This window comes from Alexandromys fortis, unplaced genomic scaffold (assembly GCF_014885135.2).
Source record: "Alexandromys fortis isolate MF-2015 unplaced genomic scaffold, M_Fortis_MF-2015_v1.1 scaffold_133, whole genome shotgun sequence".
Taxonomy (NCBI): domain Eukaryota; kingdom Metazoa; phylum Chordata; class Mammalia; order Rodentia; family Cricetidae; genus Alexandromys; species Alexandromys fortis.
This window is the reverse complement of record NW_026068030.1, coordinates 847,814-868,377: the sequence shown is the minus strand read 5'-3', so window position 1 is coordinate 868,377 and position 20,564 is coordinate 847,814. Positions and strand designations below refer to the sequence as shown.

The 20,564-nt window shown below is 46.5% G+C and overlaps 1 protein-coding gene and 1 long non-coding RNA gene across 2 annotated transcripts in view; one reads left to right on the top strand and one right to left on the bottom strand.

Annotated features, from left to right (window-relative positions):
• The window catches only part of Arhgef5 (Rho guanine nucleotide exchange factor 5), a 23,466-nt gene extending 7,770 nt beyond the window's left edge, over window positions 1-15,696 (bottom strand). Inside the window, exons 1-8 of the mRNA XM_050164413.1 lie at window positions 15,567-15,696; window positions 5,694-8,805; window positions 5,107-5,164; window positions 4,530-4,588; window positions 4,074-4,327; window positions 1,273-1,433; window positions 602-754; window positions 211-340 (exon numbers count right to left, since the gene is read on the bottom strand). Coding sequence (XP_050020370.1) covers window positions 211-340; window positions 602-754; window positions 1,273-1,433; window positions 4,074-4,327; window positions 4,530-4,588; window positions 5,107-5,164; window positions 5,694-8,793 — 3,915 coding nt within the window. The 5' untranslated portion in view covers window positions 8,794-8,805; window positions 15,567-15,696. The remainder of the gene's footprint in view (window positions 1-210; window positions 341-601; window positions 755-1,272; window positions 1,434-4,073; window positions 4,328-4,529; window positions 4,589-5,106; window positions 5,165-5,693; window positions 8,806-15,566) is intronic.
• LOC126515083 (uncharacterized) lies at window positions 14,732-20,564 on the top strand. Its single transcript, XR_007595745.1, has 3 exons — window positions 14,732-15,163; window positions 15,377-15,730; window positions 16,600-20,564. It is a non-coding gene; the product is annotated as an uncharacterized lncRNA (long non-coding RNA).

Here is a 20,564-nt window from a genome sequence, read left to right as displayed (position 1 = left end):
AGAGAAAACTGGGGAATATTTGATGCAGAAGTCAGGGACACAGTTCCTAAAGCAAAGGTTTCCGCGAGAGAAAGATGTGAGCAGTTGGGAAACAGCGCACATCCTCCACATGATGTGGACACTTCATAAAGAATGGATGATCTTTTGCCTCCAAACTTTCCAAGATCATGTCTTTGAGTCAAGGAAGGACCAGAGAAGTATCTGCTGTACCTGAAGCAGCAGCTTGAGACGGGTGATCCGCTGGAAAGGCAGTATCAGAAATGACTTGAGGGACAGGCGCTGGCAGACGGGGTCGCTCTCAAGCTTCTCCAAGACTTCTCGGAAACTACTGTTGCTATTCCTAGATGGAGCAGGAAGACTCAGGGGCGGAGAAGATGGAGAGTAATGGGGGCTCAGTGAAGGCACGGGGAACTTAGGGATGGTGAGAGCCCATGCACAGGGTTCAGATAGGACTGCAGAGAAAACCTGATATGTTGAATGCTCTGAGACATCAGCTGACATAGTGGGCAAAAGAACAAGCACTCTCAGGAGCACTCTGGGCTGGGGATGGAGTCAAGGTCACGGCAAAGTCCCTTAAAGGAAAGATAGGGGTCATTCTCACATTAGGCTTTGGAAGGTGCGCTCCTGATAGGTCTGGTTGGTGACATAAGGCAGGTAGACTCGGCGGAAGTCAGGAGCATGATTCAAGACAACATCACACACTTGGAAGGAGAAGATGTTGTTCTCGAAGTTTTCTTCAAGGTCGGAAAGGAACCTGCACAGTATTTAAACAGTCTCATGAGGTCCTGGGGCCCCAGCTCAGCATACTTCAGCCCTGTATATTCTGAGCGTGAAACTGCTGTTTCCATCAGTCACTAACTTCCACTGACTCTCCTTAATTCTCTGTCCTTGCTATGCAGTACCTCCTCCCCAAGGTTGCTACTAGCTTAATCCTAATTTAATTAAAATAGAATTCTAATATTCTATTTTTCTTCTTTCTGGTTTGCCAATCTTTCAGTGATTTTTATATCTTATGTCCACTACAGTGCATGCACAGAATGTATGCAAAACATCAATGTAGAAAGCACTTCTCATTCTCTATTAAAAGACTTATGAACCCTCACACTCTCCCCTCTTCTTAGTTCTTCCTATCTACCTTCCTTGAAGCGAGCCCAGGACCACTCTTATCCAGACTCTGATAAAGAGAAGGTTTCTATGAGGAAGAAAAGAAGCCGACAATTCAATGGCTAAGAAGAGCAAGGTTGAGAGAACGGAGTTTGGAAGAAGTCTCACGTGGTGCTGACATCTCGCACATCCTGTAGACGAGAGAAGAGCCACTGGTGATCCTGGGTGGAGAGGGAAGCCCGGAGTTGGGCTGAATGTTGGAAATGATCCACAGCTATGTTTAGACTGCGAAGGTAAGATGCCTCTGACACAATCAGCTCAAATTTGGCCTAGAGGGTTGCATAAGAGGAAGATTAATGAATACTTTTATGAACTCTCTAGTAGATACCAGTTGTTGAACAATGTTTTAGGGTCAAGCACTGAAGTAGGTACATCATTACTCAGAGTCACGAAACATAACTTAGCCTAGCAGGGATGTGAAGAGTATTTGAGCACATGAGATTCAATCTAGGGGCTGAACAATATGTGTGAGTTGCTACCTTTTCCAGAAACTTAAAGATATATTCATACATATACACAGATAATCCTGTGATATCACAGTTATGTTAATTTACTACATCACAGTAATCATTTTACCAATAAAATATACTCTGCTAGACCTCATAACAAGGTAGTTAATACTTTTAAAAAACATAATGAAATTTTTAAGAAAGAAACAAAAAAGTTGAGTATTTCTGGAACTTTTACTAAACAAACAAAAGAAAAGAAAAAAGAAAAAGAAAAAAGGAAAATAAAGCCAGAGGGACAAGTAGGAATGAGGCATGAGGGCTGGTGGGTTATGTAAACAGTACAGCACAATATGAGCTTAAAGAGACGTGAAAGGGTCAGGCAGTGGTGGCACATGCCTTTAATCCCAGCACTTGGGAGGCAGAGACAGGCAGATCTCTATCAGTTCAAGGCCAGCCTGGTCTACAAAGTGAGTTCCAGGACAGCCATGACTGTTTCATGGTTTCTCTAAATCCAGTCTCCAAAAACAAAGAGATGTGAAAGGGAAAATTCTCTAAGTACAGGAATTAGCTGGGTAGTTTAGTATTCTTTTGAATGACAGTGTTTTTTAGCAAAGTGTGGAAAAGTCTAGAAGAGGTAGGAACAATGGTGGGAAATAGTAACATGTCTAGATGGGAGATGAAGTCTGCCCGTCATAGGCATGGGAGAAGTAGACTGAGCTAAGCACCAAGCAGGCAGAATTGGAAGACTTTGCTTATTTGCTGGAAGTGGGGCACACAGAGGAGGAGCCAAAGCCAACACCTTTCTCTTCAGTTGGGTAGTGGTTGGATGATGGAATTGCTGATGAAGCCATAGTGCTCTGAAGGAAATGACTTAGGGAGGAAGGTGACAAGCTCAGTTTGAGGTCTGAGGAGAAATGGAAAGATGTGAGAAAAGATATGTGAGAAAAGCTTTAGTTTAAAAGGGAACCAAACACTTAAGAATGTGTGTGGAGGTTCCAGCAGGGGGCGCAACGACACAGGCACGACCAGTGGGGTCTCCAAGTGGGGCTTCAGTAAGAACACTTGGCGAGATGAGAAAGACAGGCATCCCTTGCTGGTGTCAGATAGCCAGCCACAGAGGATCTTTCTATATAACCCCAAACAATGACATTGCACATTTATCCTCTACATAGCAGCCAAAGATCATATGCCCTAAGGTGGCTCATTTAAGCTTCTGAAACTTGGAATTGTGTTTTTGTTTTGTCCTTTTATATAGATATAGTGACCCCCCCCACACACACACATACATGATTGTTAAAAGGAATGGAATCTGTGAAGGAACTTTGCAGGCCCCCAAGATGTTATTTCATGAAATGAACGTGTATGTATACTGTACTGGTGCAGAGGTCTCTCGGGTCACAAAGTCAACAAGAAGGAAGAGTGAAGGCTGGAGTCTAAACCCTCGGGACTTCCTAGCTTACTGAAGACTCAGGGAAAGGGAGCGAGCATTCATTTCATCTTCCCATTATTTGATGGGAAGAAATAAATACAGGACAGGTTAGCGATTTTTCTCAATATATGCATTTTAAAACTTGCAGTGAAATGATCCAGCTTGTCTGCGGTTATTACTCTTGTACATGAAGCAGGTCTGCATCATCAAAATTCAAATAGCCATATTTTCTGACTAATTATTCTGTAGTAACCATTTATCTCTCTCTTTTTTTTTTTTTTTTTTTTTTTCCTGCCAGTAACTCTTTGTGTCTGTTTTACAAATGGGAAACAATACTTAAAGAGAGCAAGTGATTTGGCCAAATTCAAGCAACCTGTATGAGTAAAGGCTGCATGTCTGGATCAACTGTTGTAGAACCTAACTACTCAGATAGTCCTCTATCCCACAGTGCCCTACTTTCTCCCTGGGAAGAAAGGTTCTACCTCCGATTTCAGACAGATCTGAAAGCAGAAACTGCGTATGGAGAACTTAGTAGTGGTCGCAGCTTAGAACCAGATAAGTGTTGTCTCCTACCGTCTTGCTATTGGGAGTGATGACAAGCAGGGACATTTTAAAGCCTTAGTGAGATCTAAGAACCAAAGGACAACTTCTGGCTGTCCTCTTCAAAGGAGCCAGCAGGAAGACTATGTGGCTTGTCTGAAACCCTTGTGGAAGTGGAGAGATTAGCTCATCATGAAGCAGTGGTGAAGAAGTTACATCCATGTCTCTACCAACGGATGTAGAGGTATGGTCACTCTGTATGACCCTAGCCACTACAGGTAGGAACACATGGCACATAATGAATATGGGAAGTGGGGAAAGTGCCCAGATTCTGAGAGCAGTTCACATTCTTCAGCATGGCAGTGAGCAGTCACTGTGTATACAGGGGAGCATGGGGCAGGGACGGCCTGCTCTTGGTGGCAGAGGTGAGGAGATAAAACATTAGCAAATATGACTTTGTTCCCCCTTCTCTGCCCTGCCCTGGGTGGTACCTCTTGCAGTTTTTGATCTTCATGCGTCATGGACAGTAGCACAGTACTATTGCGCACCACAGGGATCTCCTGCCAGAGGGAGCCACTGGAGGCCATGGAGAGGCGCTGGAGGTAGGAGTCTGAAGGCACCATTGCCTTTCGGCGATGCCGAGGGGAAGAGATTCCAGGTCCCTCGGCCAGGCTATCCAGCCGCTGCTGGCTCTGGATCTCCTTGTTCAGAACAACATCACTGTACTCCTGATAGAGCAGCTGGGCTGTGGGTGAGGATTCATGGGAGGAGAAAATCCTGAGAAAATGAAGTGAGTGGAGGCCCGCAGCCAGAAATTGCCATCTATGGCTGACCTCCGGCAACCCTTTCTTCTGGACACCACCACTCGATTGCTGACCGTCATGATCCCTCACCCACTTTAGGCAGAGAGCACACCTGAGCCTAGAGACCTGTTTTAAGATACTCACAGTTGATGAGCTTGGAGCAACGTCTTGAAAAGCCTATCCCCTCCTTTGGTTTCTTCTCCCTGTGGAGTAGGCAGGGTTTGGGGTGCTTGTTGACCATGAGACAGAAGACCCCTTAAGTGACTTTAGATGAAGAACTCCCTAACCCTCCACATACATGATGGGATATCAGGACCGAAAGAACAGTGGCTTCAACCTGTCCCCATCATGGATTTTTCTATTTAACTCCTCTCCCTTATCTCAAAGTCCGGAGAAGATCCTGCGATCTTGGGGAAAACTTATAAATCCTGCGGGGCATGTCAAATGATAACCCCAAATAGTATGTGGAAGGAGACTGTTTATAGTCATATGCCTGAGGAGAACAGCTGACTCAGACACAGTGGGCAGAGCTGGTTAGGTCCAAACACCTCCCTTCCTGGCAGGCCTGGTGCCTTTCTATTCCTCTCCTTACTTTCTGAAGATAGAGGCACCAGGCATTCTGGATCCCAGTATCCTTATCCAATGAAGACCTACTAAGGAAATCCTAGTGTCATAAATGAAGACCATAGAGTTGAGTTTGTGAGGAGCCAGAGCAACTCACCGGAAAACAACAGAGTCTGAAGAGCCAGGAGGTCTTCCCATGCCTGAGTTTCTTAAATCTGGAAAGGGAAACGGGTGACATAACAGGGGCATTTAGGGAAAGTGAAAGGATGAGCAGGAGACACAGGTGAGCAGAGGGAAGACAGTTCTAGCAGAACCTGGAAGAGAAGACAACACTAAAGCCAGAGAGAGGTATTCCAGAGTCCCGAACCCTGTGTCCCTGGCCCTCTGGTTGGGATGGAAGACTGATATCAGCTATGCCCCCCAGCCTTCAGGCAAGATGGAGAATGCACCAAGAAAGGGTACCTTATGTTCGTCAAGGCAGAGAGCAAGAAGACATAGCCATGGAGGGAGTCCGGGCAACTTCAGGAAGAAGTGGACTCCTGGGCAAGCTAGTGATGGAAAGGTAGAAAGGGAGGAAGAACACCACAATGGGATCACGGGGCTATTGAGTTTGAGTTTCTGAGTTGATGGTAAATGTGCAGCTGAGTGAGGCTGCAGAGAGGACAGTAGAGACCCTGGAAATGGACAAACTAGAAGAAAACCTTCGCCTAACAGATTTTTCTGCACTTTCTGCATCCCACTTACCTGAAGCACTCTCAGGCAAAAGAGAAGGTCTCCGCAGCCCTTGCCGGTTCCAGCTCTTGTGCTTGCTGGATGCCTGGCCGACAGCCAGTTCACTGCCACCCTCTGTCCTCGCTGGGTCCTGCCTGTCGGGACAGCTGAATGTCTTCTCCAGTTGGTGGTGGATGGGTTTTTCTGACTGTTTTCTTGATCCCAAAGATGACCTCCGTGTGTGTGTGTCATATCTCTCCTGAGGACCTGGTCTTCTAAACGATCCTCTCACTGGGGACTCAGACTCTTCAGTGAGCCCTAACTCATCCTTACTGCTAGGTCTCTGAAGTTCTGGGATCCAGGGAGTGGTAGGGGAAGAGGGACTTAGAAGGTTTGTCATGTTGCTGAAAGCTAGGCCAGGTGACACTTCACTGTTACCCCTACTGGTGGCAGCCAAAGAGTCTGTTGATCTGCCTGTGGCTGGGGGCCAGGAGGTCCGTCCAACAGAGAGAGTAGAGGCTGTCCAGTCTTGGCCAGTGGGCCTTGGTTTGGCTTGACCCTCTGGATGTCTAACTGCCCCCTGGATACTCCTGCTTCTTTCCCTGGACTTGGGGGGTAAGGGGGGTGGCTCAGAGGGAGGAACTGGGGGTAGAGGCCTGTACATCTTTGGTACACTAGAGGGAGAGTTTGAAGAATGGCAGAGCTCAGGAGCGTCGGGTGTTGGGGGTAATGGTTTGTTGTATCTCAGCCTCGGGGGGATGGAGGTCTGAGTTTGGTGGGGGTCTTCTGGGGTGGATGGCAGAGGGCGATGCTGCCTTGCCACAACAGAGTCAGGAACTAGGGGAAATGGGCCTTTAGGAGATCCATGTAGCCCCGAACTTAGGGCCAAGGGAGGAGGATGACTATGTCGCTTCAGGGCGGGGGTTACGGCATGAAGATGGTGGTCTCTCTCCATGATGGAACTGTAGCTATGTCTCTTTTCTGGGGGAGGAGGGGGCAAAGTTTCATGTATCCTCATATCCATGGAGACAGTGGATGGAGAAGAAGCAGGCACAGGAGAGCCTGTGGCAAGGGCTGAGCTCTGTGGGGAGCTCCACGGCTGACTGCCATAAAGATCGCTGGGTCCCTCTGGATTTGAAGCAAATTCCTGTCTCACAGGAAAAAAAGGAGTAGAGGAATCTGAAAAGATGATACCGTCCCTGCTTCTTCTGTCTCTCCTTGGGATTAGAGAGCCATAGATGGCAGGTTTGGGGGGCCTCTGCGGCAGTTCCAAATGAGAAAAAGAAGAAGACATTCCCACAGAGTCTGGAGTCTGTTCTGTCCTGTGAAAGCCTGGGAACGAGTTACTTCTTAGATGTTGGGTGGCTCCAGTGTAGCTGCAGAGAGGGCTATGATGTTTGTCCTTGTCAGAGGTGGCACATGGGTCCTTAGTAGTTTTTACAGGTAACGGAGGAGTCTCAAATGCCCCACAATGAGGTGAAGTGTCAGTTGAGAGACAGGCTGCTAGGGTGTCCTTCCCAGGAAGGACAACCTGAGCGTTAACAGGTGACAAGGAGGCAGCGAGGGGGAAGACTTCGGTGGAACTGAAAGGGGCTGAATCCGGTGTCCTAGGAGTCACAGATACACTGGCAGAGACAACCTCAGTCCCCTGGATGGATACTCCCCCCTTCCTTAGCCTGACTCCTTCTTCCTGGCTGTTGTGAGTCCTATCTTCAAGGGGTTCTTCAGTAGCAAAAGAAGCAGATGGAGAAATGGGTTGGTGAGACCATTCTATTGTCTCCAGTGCAGGAGTCAGAGCTTGTGGTATCAGTTCCTTAGAAACAGGATGCCTCTGAACCCGAGGACTATCAACGCAAGAGACTCCTGGAAACAATGAACCTGGAGAGAGACCTTCAGGAGCTATAGGATCCACTAGGGGACAACACTTATCATCTTCCGTTCTCCTCCCTTCCTCCACTGCCTGCCCACCCCTTCCCCCATTCCCTTGCTCCCCCTCACCTGAGTCTAGGGCGTCCTCCTGCTGCTGAACTGGCATCACTGTTCCTGCCTCACCATGCTCTGCCTGCTTCCCACTTACGTTCTCTGACTGCACTACTAACCTTTGCTCCTCTGCAAACTGCACATTCGCCCTCCTCTCTTCCACCTCTCTTAATTCCCTGTCCTGTTCCTCCTCCTCTGAATCCCTCTGACCCTGAACCTTCCTGTCCCAGTCCTCTTGACTATACTCACTGTAATCCAGAACCCCCAATTCCTCACTGAGCCCCTCACTTTCCTTTTGTGCTCCAAGCATTATATGGTTTTGGTCCTTATCCTGTTTCTGTTCATCCTCAATGCCATTAACCTCCTCTCTCTCCTCTTCCTGCTCCCCAAGAAGACCATCAGAACAAACGTCTTCCCTCAGAGTTCCTGCCTCCTGAATTTCTACTTTTTGTCCTTCCTGTTCCTCCAGTCCCTGGGCCTCCAGAGGTTGGAGGAGGCCTTCTTGCCCTTGCTTTTCTTGTGTGTCCTCCAGCTGCATCTGTTTCCCCCGGCTCAGCAGTTCACTTCCGTCCCCCTCAGACTGGTCAGTTTCCCCAGGGTGCTTTCTGCAGGAAGGCCAAGATCCTCTAGCATTAGAGGTGTCTGGAGGGGTTTCTTCCTCTTCTTTTGCTGGGCTAATCGACAATGTCAAAGACATGAGTTCAGGCTGCAGCTCTGCCTCCACACTGCTGTCTAGCTGACTGGATTTGTCTAGCCATTCTTCCTGAACACCACAGGCCAAGAGCTCAGGGACAGCTATTGTTCTCGACAGTCGGTCTTTAAGGCTCTGGGAAACTGCTTCCTGCAGGTCTGGAGTGTCACAGGCCTCAGCCACAAGGATTTCCTGGTTGCTCTCCACATCTAAAGAAACTTCCTTTAAGAAAAATCCCACACTATCAGGTGTGTGGTAGCTCATGTCCCTTAAATCTTTTGGCTGGTTCATCAAGAGTCTGTGGCCATCCGCCCACTTGTAGGATGGGTCTTGGCCTTCTTGAGCTTCAGGCTCCAGGGAAGGGATCTGACTGCTCCTCATGATAGCTTCAGGGACAGTTTTAAAGTCTTCTATGGCAGGGCTGGGTGCAGATGCTCCATGCTCAGGCTCCTCAGCCTCCATCAGGGCCAGATCCTAAAGAAGAATACAAAACAAAAGTTTCCAATGCCTCGTCTGTGTCCAAAGGGAGAGATCATGAAGAAGATGAATGGGAAACTGCTTTGGTTTGACTCAGGATCATTCATCAAGACAGGTATTCAATGAAATAAGCACTAGCCTTTATATGTCGTTTAATTTTATTTATTTTTAAATTAAGCTATAATTTCTTTTTTCTCTTAAGAAAATTTTTAAACTATTTTTATTTAAACATTAGCTATATGCACATGCAGTGCCCATAGAGCCCAAAAGAAGGCACTAGATCCCCTGGAACTGGAGTTATAGGTGATTCTGAGCCATTAATACGTGTGCTAAGAACTGAATTCTGGTTCTCGGAAAGAGTAGTAAGTGTTCTTAACTGTTAACCATCTCTGTAGTTCCCAAAGGACTTAGAACGACTGGGGAGATGATTCAGTCGGTAAGTGTAATAAAGATTTACCTACAGGGAATGGGAAGATAGCTCAACTGGCATACCAACATAAGGACCCTAGCATACACATAAAAATGCCGAGAACAGTAATGTGTGACTATCACCCTAACATGTGGAGGGGTGGGGTGGTCAGGGACAGTGGATTTCCGGAGCTTCTTGGTCAGCCAGTCCACTCAATCAATGAGTACCAGTATGTTGAAATATGAAGCGGTGGGGCTGCGTCCCCAACACCCCGGCCGCTTGGCTAGCTCATGCCCAAAATAACAACACACAAACTGTATTCATTTAAAGAACTGCTTTGCCCATGAACTCTAGCCCTTACAGGCTAATTCTCGCACCTGGACTAGCCCATTTCTAACAATGCGTGTAAGCACCCCAAGGTGCGCTTACTGGGAAGATTCCAGCCTATGTCCATCCTGGGTTGGAGTTGCCTGGGAGAGCTGAGCATGGCGTCTCTGCTCCAGAGAGCAGAAGCATGGTGTCTCTTCGGGAGCAGAGCAGAGTCTGACCTCACTTCCTCTTCCGCCCAGAATTCTATTCTGTTTCCTCCGCCCACCTATCTTTTAACCTATCAGGGCCAGCAGTTTCTTTATTGCTCAGCCAATGAAATCAACAGATTGATATATGACACTCCCACATCACCAGTACAGTGAGAGCTTCTCTCAGAAGATAAGATGGAGAAGAGCCTTCAAGGAAGGTATGTGGCATCAACTTCTGACCTCCACAACACACACACACACACACAATTTACCTAGTGATCCTTTTAAGTGTAGGGCAATCAGCAGTGATCAAGACAAAGCTCCTGGTGGATATTGTAGTCTTGTGGGAAAAAAACTGATTACAAACTATTCAATTAGCATTAAAGACCATTGTCAAAGAGTTCCAGGAACTGCCAGTGGTCATTGCCCTCTAAATTCAATCATGCCATTGTCTAGTCCTCCCTGTCAACTCTCTGGACTCTCGGTGTGACTCAGCCTGGATAACTACCAGCCATGATGGGTGACACACCCTGCATCTAACAGCCCAGAGAAGCAGTGTCAGGAGAGCAACCTTGCTCCCGAGCTGCCACCACAGGATCAAAGTAGGTCAAGCTACTGTAGCCAACCAACGTGCAACACATGAGCCCTTTCCACAACATCTGGATTTTACTCATCTTCCTATTTTTATAGTGTCTAGCAGCACTCTATAACTAATGACCAATTTTATTTTCAGTTATAGAGACAGCTGCTGGAAAAGGGAAAGATAACTCCCCTTACTCTATTCAACGCAAAAAGCTGTGCTACCTTCATTATGATACTGTCCTTCTCCCTAACACCAGGTTACCTGCCCTCACTATGTCCAACATCGTGACCTTCTACCCTGTCTTCACGTTCCAAAAGAAAACCTCATAGTCTATTTTGCAAAAAGTTCAGAAGACAATGGAGAGGTGCCACCTCAATTTATTGCAATTCAAAAGTAGCCTGCATGCCCACTTTCCATCCTGCCTGTTTCCTCTCCCCTGTCTCCTCCAGGCCTGCATGCCATTCTAACAGTGTCTAAGCACCCGTCAACTTCTATCTCAAATGAGTTCTGCCTGTGTGCTGTTCACAGCCTCACATCCCTCCAGTTCCACCCAGTTTCCATAGATGCCATTCGGCCAGTATCCCCCACTTTTGGTGGTGGTTGTGACTCACGTCACAAGAACTTTCCTTCTTGGTATGTGTGCCAGCATGCTGTCACGACTTAGGCTTCGGGTTTCTAATTTTTCTAATTCCTCAGATGGGTTAAACGACATTTCTATTTCATGGAATTAAAAATTATAACTCACTTGCCTTCTCCCTTTCACTGAAACTTACACCATTTCAATTTTATAATTAAGTGATCTGATTTAACCTCAGTTTCAACCAGTGAACAACAAGCCGTATGAGACAAGCTTTGTTCAATTGCCTACATCCAGCACAACAGTAGGCCCATAGTAAGTGCTCAATAAATATTTTAAACATACACAATAAATCTCTTGTTTCCCTCCTGGTCAAGAGCTTTCATATCATGCTCACACATCTTTGTACCTGGAGCACAGCCTAGCCCCAGACTCCATACACACAGTTCATTTTCCATACAAAATACCACTTGTGGTTTAAATTCTTTGGTATCGTCTAACTAGCTTTGAGAGTAATCCCAAAAATTCAGCAAAGACCATACACCCTGTATAATCTAGCCTCTGCCTTACTTTTTTTCAGCACCTGCCTCTACCCTCAGCTCTCAACCCCTTTTCTCTCAGCAACAGTCTTCATATGTTACACTCCTCTGCTGGAATTTGGTCCCAGAACACTCTCTGCTTCTCCTCAAACACTTGGAACTTGTCTAGCATTTTGAGCTGCATCAGGATCTCCATGAGGGCACATCCTCTACCATGTTAACTGTGCAGTCTCCTCTACGTAAAGGTAAAGTCTCCTCTACCCAGGGAAAGATGTACAGTAAAAATATGCTTCATTTTTGCCTTTTTGATGGTTTACTAAATTTTAAGTCAACTGTAGAAATCATTTCATATATTTAAATTTCCTTTTCCTTATATATAAGAGATGGGAAAAATTGCTTCCTTCACAGTTCTAATAAAATTAACCAACACAACACAAAAAAAAGCTTGCTGTTACCTTTAAAAGTCATAGAAACTGACTCTCAGGCAGTAGTGCTCTGAGAGACTGTTTAGGAAAGAAAGAGAAGGCTGGAAGCTGCAGAGGCCTTTCTAGAAACACAAGACTCTGCTCAGTGTATAGATAGTAAAACTCAGGCTCAAGGATTCCATTTCCTAAGCAAATGATACAAATGAACCTGAAATGAAGGCTCCTGATGTGCGTCTATTGTAAGCACCCAGTCATCCAGCCACAACACAATAGAGGACCCTATGAGTTCCTGGGCCCCTCAGTATCCAGCTGTGTACCTTTCTGGTCAACTCCAGGTTTAACGTGGAAACCTACCCGTTAAACTGCCTTCTGTTGTCATGCAGAATGGCTATGTACACATATATACAAACATACACACACACACACACATGCACACACACACATACCCACACACGCGCGCACACACACACACACCCCAGTGACTGACCTACCCTTGCAGTCTCTATGCAATAGAATCTGACATAACCAAACAGGCAGGTCCCTAGGCACTTGCAGATGTAGTATGTGACAAGTTCCTGGTCACCTCACAGGTGCAGATATTATCTATATAGGGCAGTTGATATGATTAACATAAATGGGCCTTGGTTGAAGGATTTCTATGTCCTTTTCCAGCTAACTGGCAGTGTGTGAGCTGCTCTAACTAGTCCTTATGCATAAAATATACAAATAATATATAATGTGATCTTATTCTCTTAGCCACATGTTAAATAACACATTTGTTCCCTGACACCTTCTGGAACTTGCTCATACCTGCCTCAGAAAACTATGCGACAAACCTGTTATCTCTCCTCACCAGCATCTGTATCATCCGGGTCCCTATCTCCCAACATCATCATATCAAAAAAAAAAAAAAAAAAAAAAAAAGACTGTCTGGATTTATAAATGAGTTCCTGCCATAGCCACACTTCATCCACATATACTATGTTCAGATATTTTCAGTTCTGATCTAAGACTCAATGAATGTCTGTCTCTGAAATCTCACAACTATGTCTTTATCTTTGCAGAAACATGGTAGTTGCCAGGCACTGGTGGTGTGCACCTTTAATTCTAGTACCCTGGAGGCAGAGGCAGGTAGATCTCTGTGAGTTGGAGGCCAGCCTGGTGTACAGAGCAAGTACTGGGACAGCCAGGGCTACAAAGAGAAGCCCTGCCTTGAAAATCCTCCTCCCCCCAAAGAAAAGAAAGAAAAGAAATATGGGACTCACCTATTTATACACCATTCATCCCAAAGGTAGCACATACCCTCAGTTCCTATAGTTAATTCTACCTTAATAACCCTACACAAACAAGCATGACCCGGCTAGAATGTGGAGAAAGTTAAAGGAAATCTGCAAAACATGGTCTTACTCATATAAAGGCATTAGAATTAGAATGATTTTTTTTTTGAGCTACCTGTCCCGTTAAGAGTTGAAACATCCCCATATCCTTCTCATCTGGGGTGACTAATCACTATTTATCTGCACACAGGCGAAGACAGGGCACAGCATCCCAGGAACCTGGCTTCTCTCCAGACCAGAGACATTTCGCATCTTCAAGACCCCATGGTGTGGACTTTTTAGGAGGCAGAGGTCTGAGTCACCCTATTAACAGTATGGAACCCAGCAGACCTCCACTGTCTCCCCCAGACACCGCTCCCCAACACCTCAGCTCTTGCCCACGTCTAATCACCAGGTATAAAATGATTTCAAAGATAATTGTGCCTGCATTTACAATGGCAGCTACACTTCTGCTTACAGTAGGAAAACAAATCTCCCACCTTCAATCCAAAAGATCACCTCTTATTTTTGCTCATACAATCACTACACAGATGGGTAACTTGGTTCAGTGTTTGGCATTACCGCCCCAATATTCCAAAGACACCAACATAAGGGTAGTACAACACCATTGCTAAGACCTGTCCGGCTGACCCAGTGAAGAATGGAATACACATTTTTTTTATCCAGTCTGTAATGTCTTACGCACCATCAATGGTCTCAGAGGGCAGATGGTCTTATAATAACATTCTATGTGGGGATGCTTAAGTCCTCAGGCCCACCTGTGGCCGTGGGGCCACCCACTCAGGTAAGGTATGACTTGTTTATTGACATTGTCTGTGTGCTTTACAGGCACTCTGAGTGGCCAGCTGACTCTGCACACACTGCAAGCGGGGAGACCCGTCCATCCCCCGTTTGTTTCTATACCATTTGGTTCAACATACGATCCCACGAGAGATCCCATTTCTGCCCACAACACAGTAAGTGACTATTCCAGACACCACCAATGACGTCTTCTTGTCTATCCCCCAAAACAGACAAGTGCATAACGTGACCACAGACAACCTCAGACAAATCACATTATGGGCAGCCATACCCTCTGGGGAGCCCTGATTTATCAAAAACCTTTTGCCATATCTGGAATTTCTGCATTCTTTTGAAAAGATGGATCCCTGTCCAATCCTTCCGACTTCTTCCTCTTTTACCACAGTCTTAGAATTTACACCTCGGACCCCTGCCCAGCTCTTCCCCTCTTTCCATCCTCCCCCATGTCCTCTCAATGTTCACGGTTTCAGTCCAAGGCCTGAGGACTGGTTAACAAATGATGACTGTTTTGATAGAGCCTGGAGCTTTCATACCCCAGGTGTAGATAAAGCAGGAAGTCTGGAAGAGGCCACACTGGGGGTTGTTTCTCTGGGACTTGGAGCTTTTGAAGTAAAGCAGGGAGCACAGTGGGGGAGCAAGGGAGGAAGGAAGCTGAAAGGAAAACCACCCTCTTGCCCTCCGCTGTTTGGCGTGCCCTTCCCCCACAGTCTGACCCAGAGCTGGCCAGAGTTCACTGCTAGGCCGACGGGAGGACAAGACGGTCCTGGGAACCCAAGATCCAGGAGGGGCGGGGGAGGACTGAGACTTGAAAACTGAGGCCCCACGAAGAATTCTCCCAGGCCAGTTCTGCTAAAAGGCGTTTATAAAGATGCTCAGAATTAAGGACTCTGAAAATGGGCTCCTGCACCCACAATCTGGCTGGCTGCACTACACAGCTCTCTTACACATTTCAGAGAACTTTGTTGTACTGAGGCCAACAAGAAGCTCCCTATAGACAGGTAAATAGGGGAGAGGCGACACAGAACAAGGATCTTTGTTACAGATCTCAGAGGCTCGGAGAGAGGTGTGTACACAGTCACAAGTGAGTACGCAGGGAAATGCCGTGAAGATAACGAAGTAAGGCCCAGGCCAGGTTACAAAAAAGAGAGAGACAATAACACTCCCAGGTAAGGGACAGTCTAGAAATCGAAACTCAAGAATTCCTCATCATAGGAGTTCGCTTTCCCCAGGCCCCCGACTTTGTGGGTGGAAAAAAAGTTCGGATTATTGGCCGGGGAACATCGCGGGGCAGGGTGCCCATTTCCAAGGCGCAGACCTGGCTGGAAAGCAAACTTTTTCCAGAGGCCATTCCTTCCTGCTCCCTTCCTCTTCCCCACCAGGTACTCAGCCCCTCACTCGGAGCCCGGCCCACTGGCCCAGCCCCCCATTTCCGGAGCCTGCGCCCCGGGACCTGGCAGGGACTGGTCCCCGGGGAGGCCTAGTTCTCACTTCTTTCCCGCCCCTGGCTTACGACCGCGGGGCTCCAAGGCTACCTGGAGCCAGGGGCTGCGAAGAGAGGAGGACACCCACCTGGTCGGAGTCACATGCTGCCTCGGGCCGGCCCGAGAGTCCCCTCCAGGTCCCGGCGCCCGCCGCGGTCCCCAGCCAGGCCAGGCCGCCCCGGCGCCCCACCCGCGGCCCGCCCCTGCCGCCGGACGGGAGGGAGGGACCGGCTTCTCCTAAGGAAGTTTCAGGTGAGGAAACAGGGACACACCTTCCCGGGGGAGGGGCAGCCCCGAGCAGAGCTGGGAAGTGCGGGCTCTGCAAGGCTAGGGCGTAGCGATAGCACCCGCAGGCCGCAGCCGTCCAGGGCCGGAGCCCCGGCTGCAGCCACTCGGGGAGGCGCATCAGGAACCCGGACACGGGGCTCTCTGGTGTCCCGTGTGCCCCTGGACGCCCCTGCATGTCTCTTCCTCCGCGGGTCCTCTTCAGGACTTCGTCTGAGTCTCATCGGACCAGGCTGACTTTCTGTCCCTGGAGTTTGCCTTTGGCTTGCTGCTGGTGTTTCCGGACATCTGAGATTTGTGATTGTCCCTGTGTGTCTTTACCTTCAGGATGGAATGCACTTTCCCCTTTCTTGGTGTTTGGCATAAGATAAAGGGTGTTTCTTGCCAAATTCTTCTGTCTCTGTTTCTGTGCCTCTCTATCTCTTTTGCTCCCTCTCTGCCCCTCTCTCTTCCTCCCATTGTCCCTCCCTCTGTTCATTGGGTGCCTGTGAAACACGCTTTTGTCTTTTCTGTAGATATCCTCTGTTTGTATCCATATTCCTAAGCTCATTTGACGATCCTATATCCAGTTTATGATCTTTCTGTGTTCTTTCCAGCATTCTGAGAGTGTATGTATTTGTTTATGATTAATTCTTAAGCCCATGGTCTTTGGTCTGTACACACACACACACACACACACTCACTCACACACACACTTCCTTACCTAAGGACAGGGACTTTGGATGTTGTAAGCATAGGTAGGCTCTCTACCCAAAACCATTCATTTCTCTGGGAGGTTCCAAAGTAACATGTGTCCAGGAAAATCTTAACAGGCTCTTTGGCTATTTTGCTTTCAGGAACACTATGACCCACAACGCCAAACAGCTTCGGGTAGTCGGTTCCCTGATCACTGTGTCAGCCGGTTGCTCCATGGATCCTGGCAGAAAGAAGCTAAGCAGTTGTGTGGAAGACCCTGTGGAATAAAACTTGACTGAGGAAAATTAGCCTCCTCTCTGATAGTCCTGAAGCAATGCTGTGTTCAAAAAAATGTCCCAGTTCTGCCATGCTCCTTTGAAGGATGAAATTTTAAACAGTTTAGCTGGCTTTGACACACTCTCAATTGTCCTGAAGTATACAGGAAGTAACAGGAAATGCCAAGCCTAGGATTCAGCCATATAAGGGCAGGCCAGCATGCTTCATAAACCCAGCAAAGGCGTAAGAACAAGGAGTGAAGCGAGTCAGAAAATTAAAGCTGGTTGAAAAGTTTAAACTCCTTCTAGACTGGGAGAGAGAACTCTAGCAGTCTGAAGGTCCTGACCTCTCATTGGTCAACAGGTTTTGTCAAATGCAGTTTAGGATCAGCCACTGTGGATAGGGAGGGGGATGGCATGCATTTTGTTGCCCTTGGCTCGTGTTCCCTGTTTTCTCTCCCTCTGGGTCTCACACAGGAACCTCCTCCTGTTTGCTGATTCTGAGCTGGCAGTATTTTTGTTCTGTAAATGTCTACCCATGTTTCTCTGCTTTGCAACTCCTTTACCAAGTTAAACCGGAGAATGAATGCCGACCTGGCTTTCCCTCTGGTAGTACGGTGTAGAAAAGTTGAACCGGCCTTTTAGGAACTTTTCTTCTCTTCCTGAGCCAGCCCCTATCTTCAGGGTACCCTGATTACAAGACCAGTTTAGCCCTCCTCACCGTGTAGACTGAGTTTCATAATTTATGTTTTTCTTTTACCTTTCTTGGTGCCAAGAATTTGGAGTGAGGGTTGTCATTCTGTCCTGAGAAAAGAGATGCTTTGGGGGGCTCATATTGCCTCTAAAATTCTTAGATTAGAGAGAGAATGATCAGTGGCAAGAGGGTGAGGTATATAGGTTCAGACAGATGCAGACCTGTACACTTGAATTTTTCCTCTGCCACTTATTTAACAAGAACATGTGGGGATGTTAACTTTCTGGTACTCACTTCAATGTTTCTATGCATTGTTTCTTGCTGTCATTAACAACAGCACCTCACTGGGTTGCTGTGCCAATTCAAGAAGGGATAAAGAGAAATCACTTTTACAAGCACGCTGTATGGGAAGGTGCTGGATATGGGTTATTTTCCTTCTCTAATTTCTAAGGGGCCCTGACAGTTATGCATATGAAATGAATTTATAATAACAAGATGAGAGGAAAATGGGTTCAGAATAAAGTTATTTTTAGATGAGAGCTGTATTTGGTACAGAAGAATAAACACAGGCTCTGGAGTTGGAGGTCAGTGCAGTCAGAGAAAGTGCTCTGAGATCCAGCTAGGAGTGAGGCTAGGAACAAGGAACTTCCTTACGTAGTTCTAGATAGGAAGGCTAAATTGTTTTGCAGTAGGAATGCACTAGCCTTAACTCTGCAGCTGCCATCATTTTGAAGACATTCACCTGGTTTTCCCTGCTCTCAGGAGGGCGGCTCTGTCCCCTGCCCACCCTGTGCCAGCTCTTTGAATGCTGCTCCTTCACTCCTGCCACTGCTTTTGGCCTGTTCATGTAGCCCACCTTTAAATACTTCGGACTTAATTTGAGAGAACTTAATAGAACACTTATTAACATGGGTGACATGTGATCCCTTCATCTCTGCCCACCCTGACTTGACCACTATGGCTCTTAGCTATTTGTTAATAGTTTGATGAACGTATATTTTCTTTTCTGCATTTTGGTTTCTGCTTTTGTTTTCTCAACCTTCCCACACTGGCATGTACTCAACTTAGTGCTAGCCAAGGTATATGTACTAATTAACACCTTCATTTTCCCCATCATCATTTGCTCTGTATGTATTCGCAGACACCAGGTATACAAAGGCCAGGCTTCTGTGCTCCTTGGCACATCAAAGTAAAAGACAACAGATGATGAGAGCCAACTGTGGCAGGTATTGTGCTTCGAGCATCACAATGGGTGCATAAAGGAGAGCAAACTCCACTGCTGGGGGGAGCAGAGGTGACCTAGCAGGTGACAGTGTTTCACTAGAGGTGTTATAGAAAGCGATTCTTTTAAAGGAAGATACAGCAAAGGCAGATGAACATGGGGAACAGACATACTACTGGAGAAGCCTGAGTATCTTCTCATCAGGGAAGTGCATGTAGTACAGATTTAGCTAGAGGAATGGTGACATAACGGAGAATGTTTGGGAATGGTTGTCAGGCAACCCCATCAAGGAAGGCCTGTGGCCATGCATTCTACTGAATTTAGATGCTGTTCTCTGGAGATGGGCCTCCAAAGGACTGTGAGCAAGGTCACGAGATGATCAGATTAGAAGTCAAGAAAAATCCACTCTTGTTGGAATGTGGAGAATAGATTGGAGTAGGTTCTGAAATGGAGATACAGAGAAGCCCATTTAATGGGTGTGGTGGACCATTTGCTGTGCATTACAGTCTGTAGGTGAAGCAGATGACACCCTGAGACAATGCTGGAGGAAGGGCAAGCAAGAGAGGAAATGGAATTAAGGGTCAGGATGACTGCTTCTTGAAGGTAAATAATAAATTCAGAACTGAAAAGTTGACTCTGGAAAAAATAAGATAGCTTGCTCACATGTAAATGAATGCGGTAGAATGGCAGAACCCAAGTACAGCCACACACTTTCAGCCAGATATTGTTTTATAAAAGTTGTCAGAAATTGGTTGGGAAAAAAGAGCCTCTTCAGCGCACTATGCTGAGCCAAGTGAATATCCACATGTAGAAGAATGAAAGTCGGTCTCATTCTTTCACCCTGTACAAAAGTTAATTGAACACTGGATTAAAGACCTTAATGTAAGGCTGAAACTGAATCTTCTAGAAGAAAATAAGGGTGAAGCAAGTGGAGGTACAGTCAGTGGACTCCAGCAAATGATTCCGGTAGCATGGGAAATCATTCCGAGAATTTACAAATGAGATTACAAAAAAAGAGTGTTTCTTCTACAAAGGAAACAACCACCAAATCGAAAGAGAACTATAGGATTGGAAAGATACATACAATTGGCCAATTGTATGTCATACAAGGAATACTGTGAAGATTAAACCCCCAATACCAAATCATTCAGTTAGCTGAATAGGACAGTCTCAAAAGAAGGATTACAAATAGCTGGTAAATATTTTAAAAAGTGTTGGACATCCTTCACCCTCAGGGAAATGCTGGTTAAAACTCCTTTGAGATGCCATGTGACTGCAGAATGGCTGTCATCAAGAAGAGACAGCAACAGTGCTGGGCACGAATGTGGGAAAAGTAGAAATCTCATATATTGTTGGTAAAACTGCTACAAATATCAGTATGGAGGCTTCTTATAAAACTAAAAATGGCTATCATGTGACCCAGTAGGGCTTCCGGACATACAACGGCAGGTCTGACAGATAATATGCCACAGAGGTGTTTACAGACCTGTGTTTTCTGCTACATCCATCACAGTAGCTTAAAAAAATAGAGCTAGCCTAGATGTCCATCCAGAAGTCCATGGATGAGGCTGGAGAGATGACTCAGTCTTTCAGAACCCTGGATGCTCTTCCAGAGGGCTTGGGTACAATTCTGGAACTCTAGTGCCAGGGGATTCAGTATCTTTTGGCCTCCAAATGCCCCAAGCTTGCATGTGTTCCTTAGACATACATGTATTTTTTAAATGAATATAGAATATATATGTATATGTATATATATACTAGAATTGTATTCAATTATAAAGAAAATGAAATTATGTCATTTTAAGTAAAATGAATGGAACCGGAGCTTGTGTTAAACAGGATAAGTCAGACTCAGAAAGACAAATACTACTGCATGTTCTCTCTCCTATGCAGCATCCAGATTTCAATTTGTGTGTGGTGGGGGAACCATGGCAG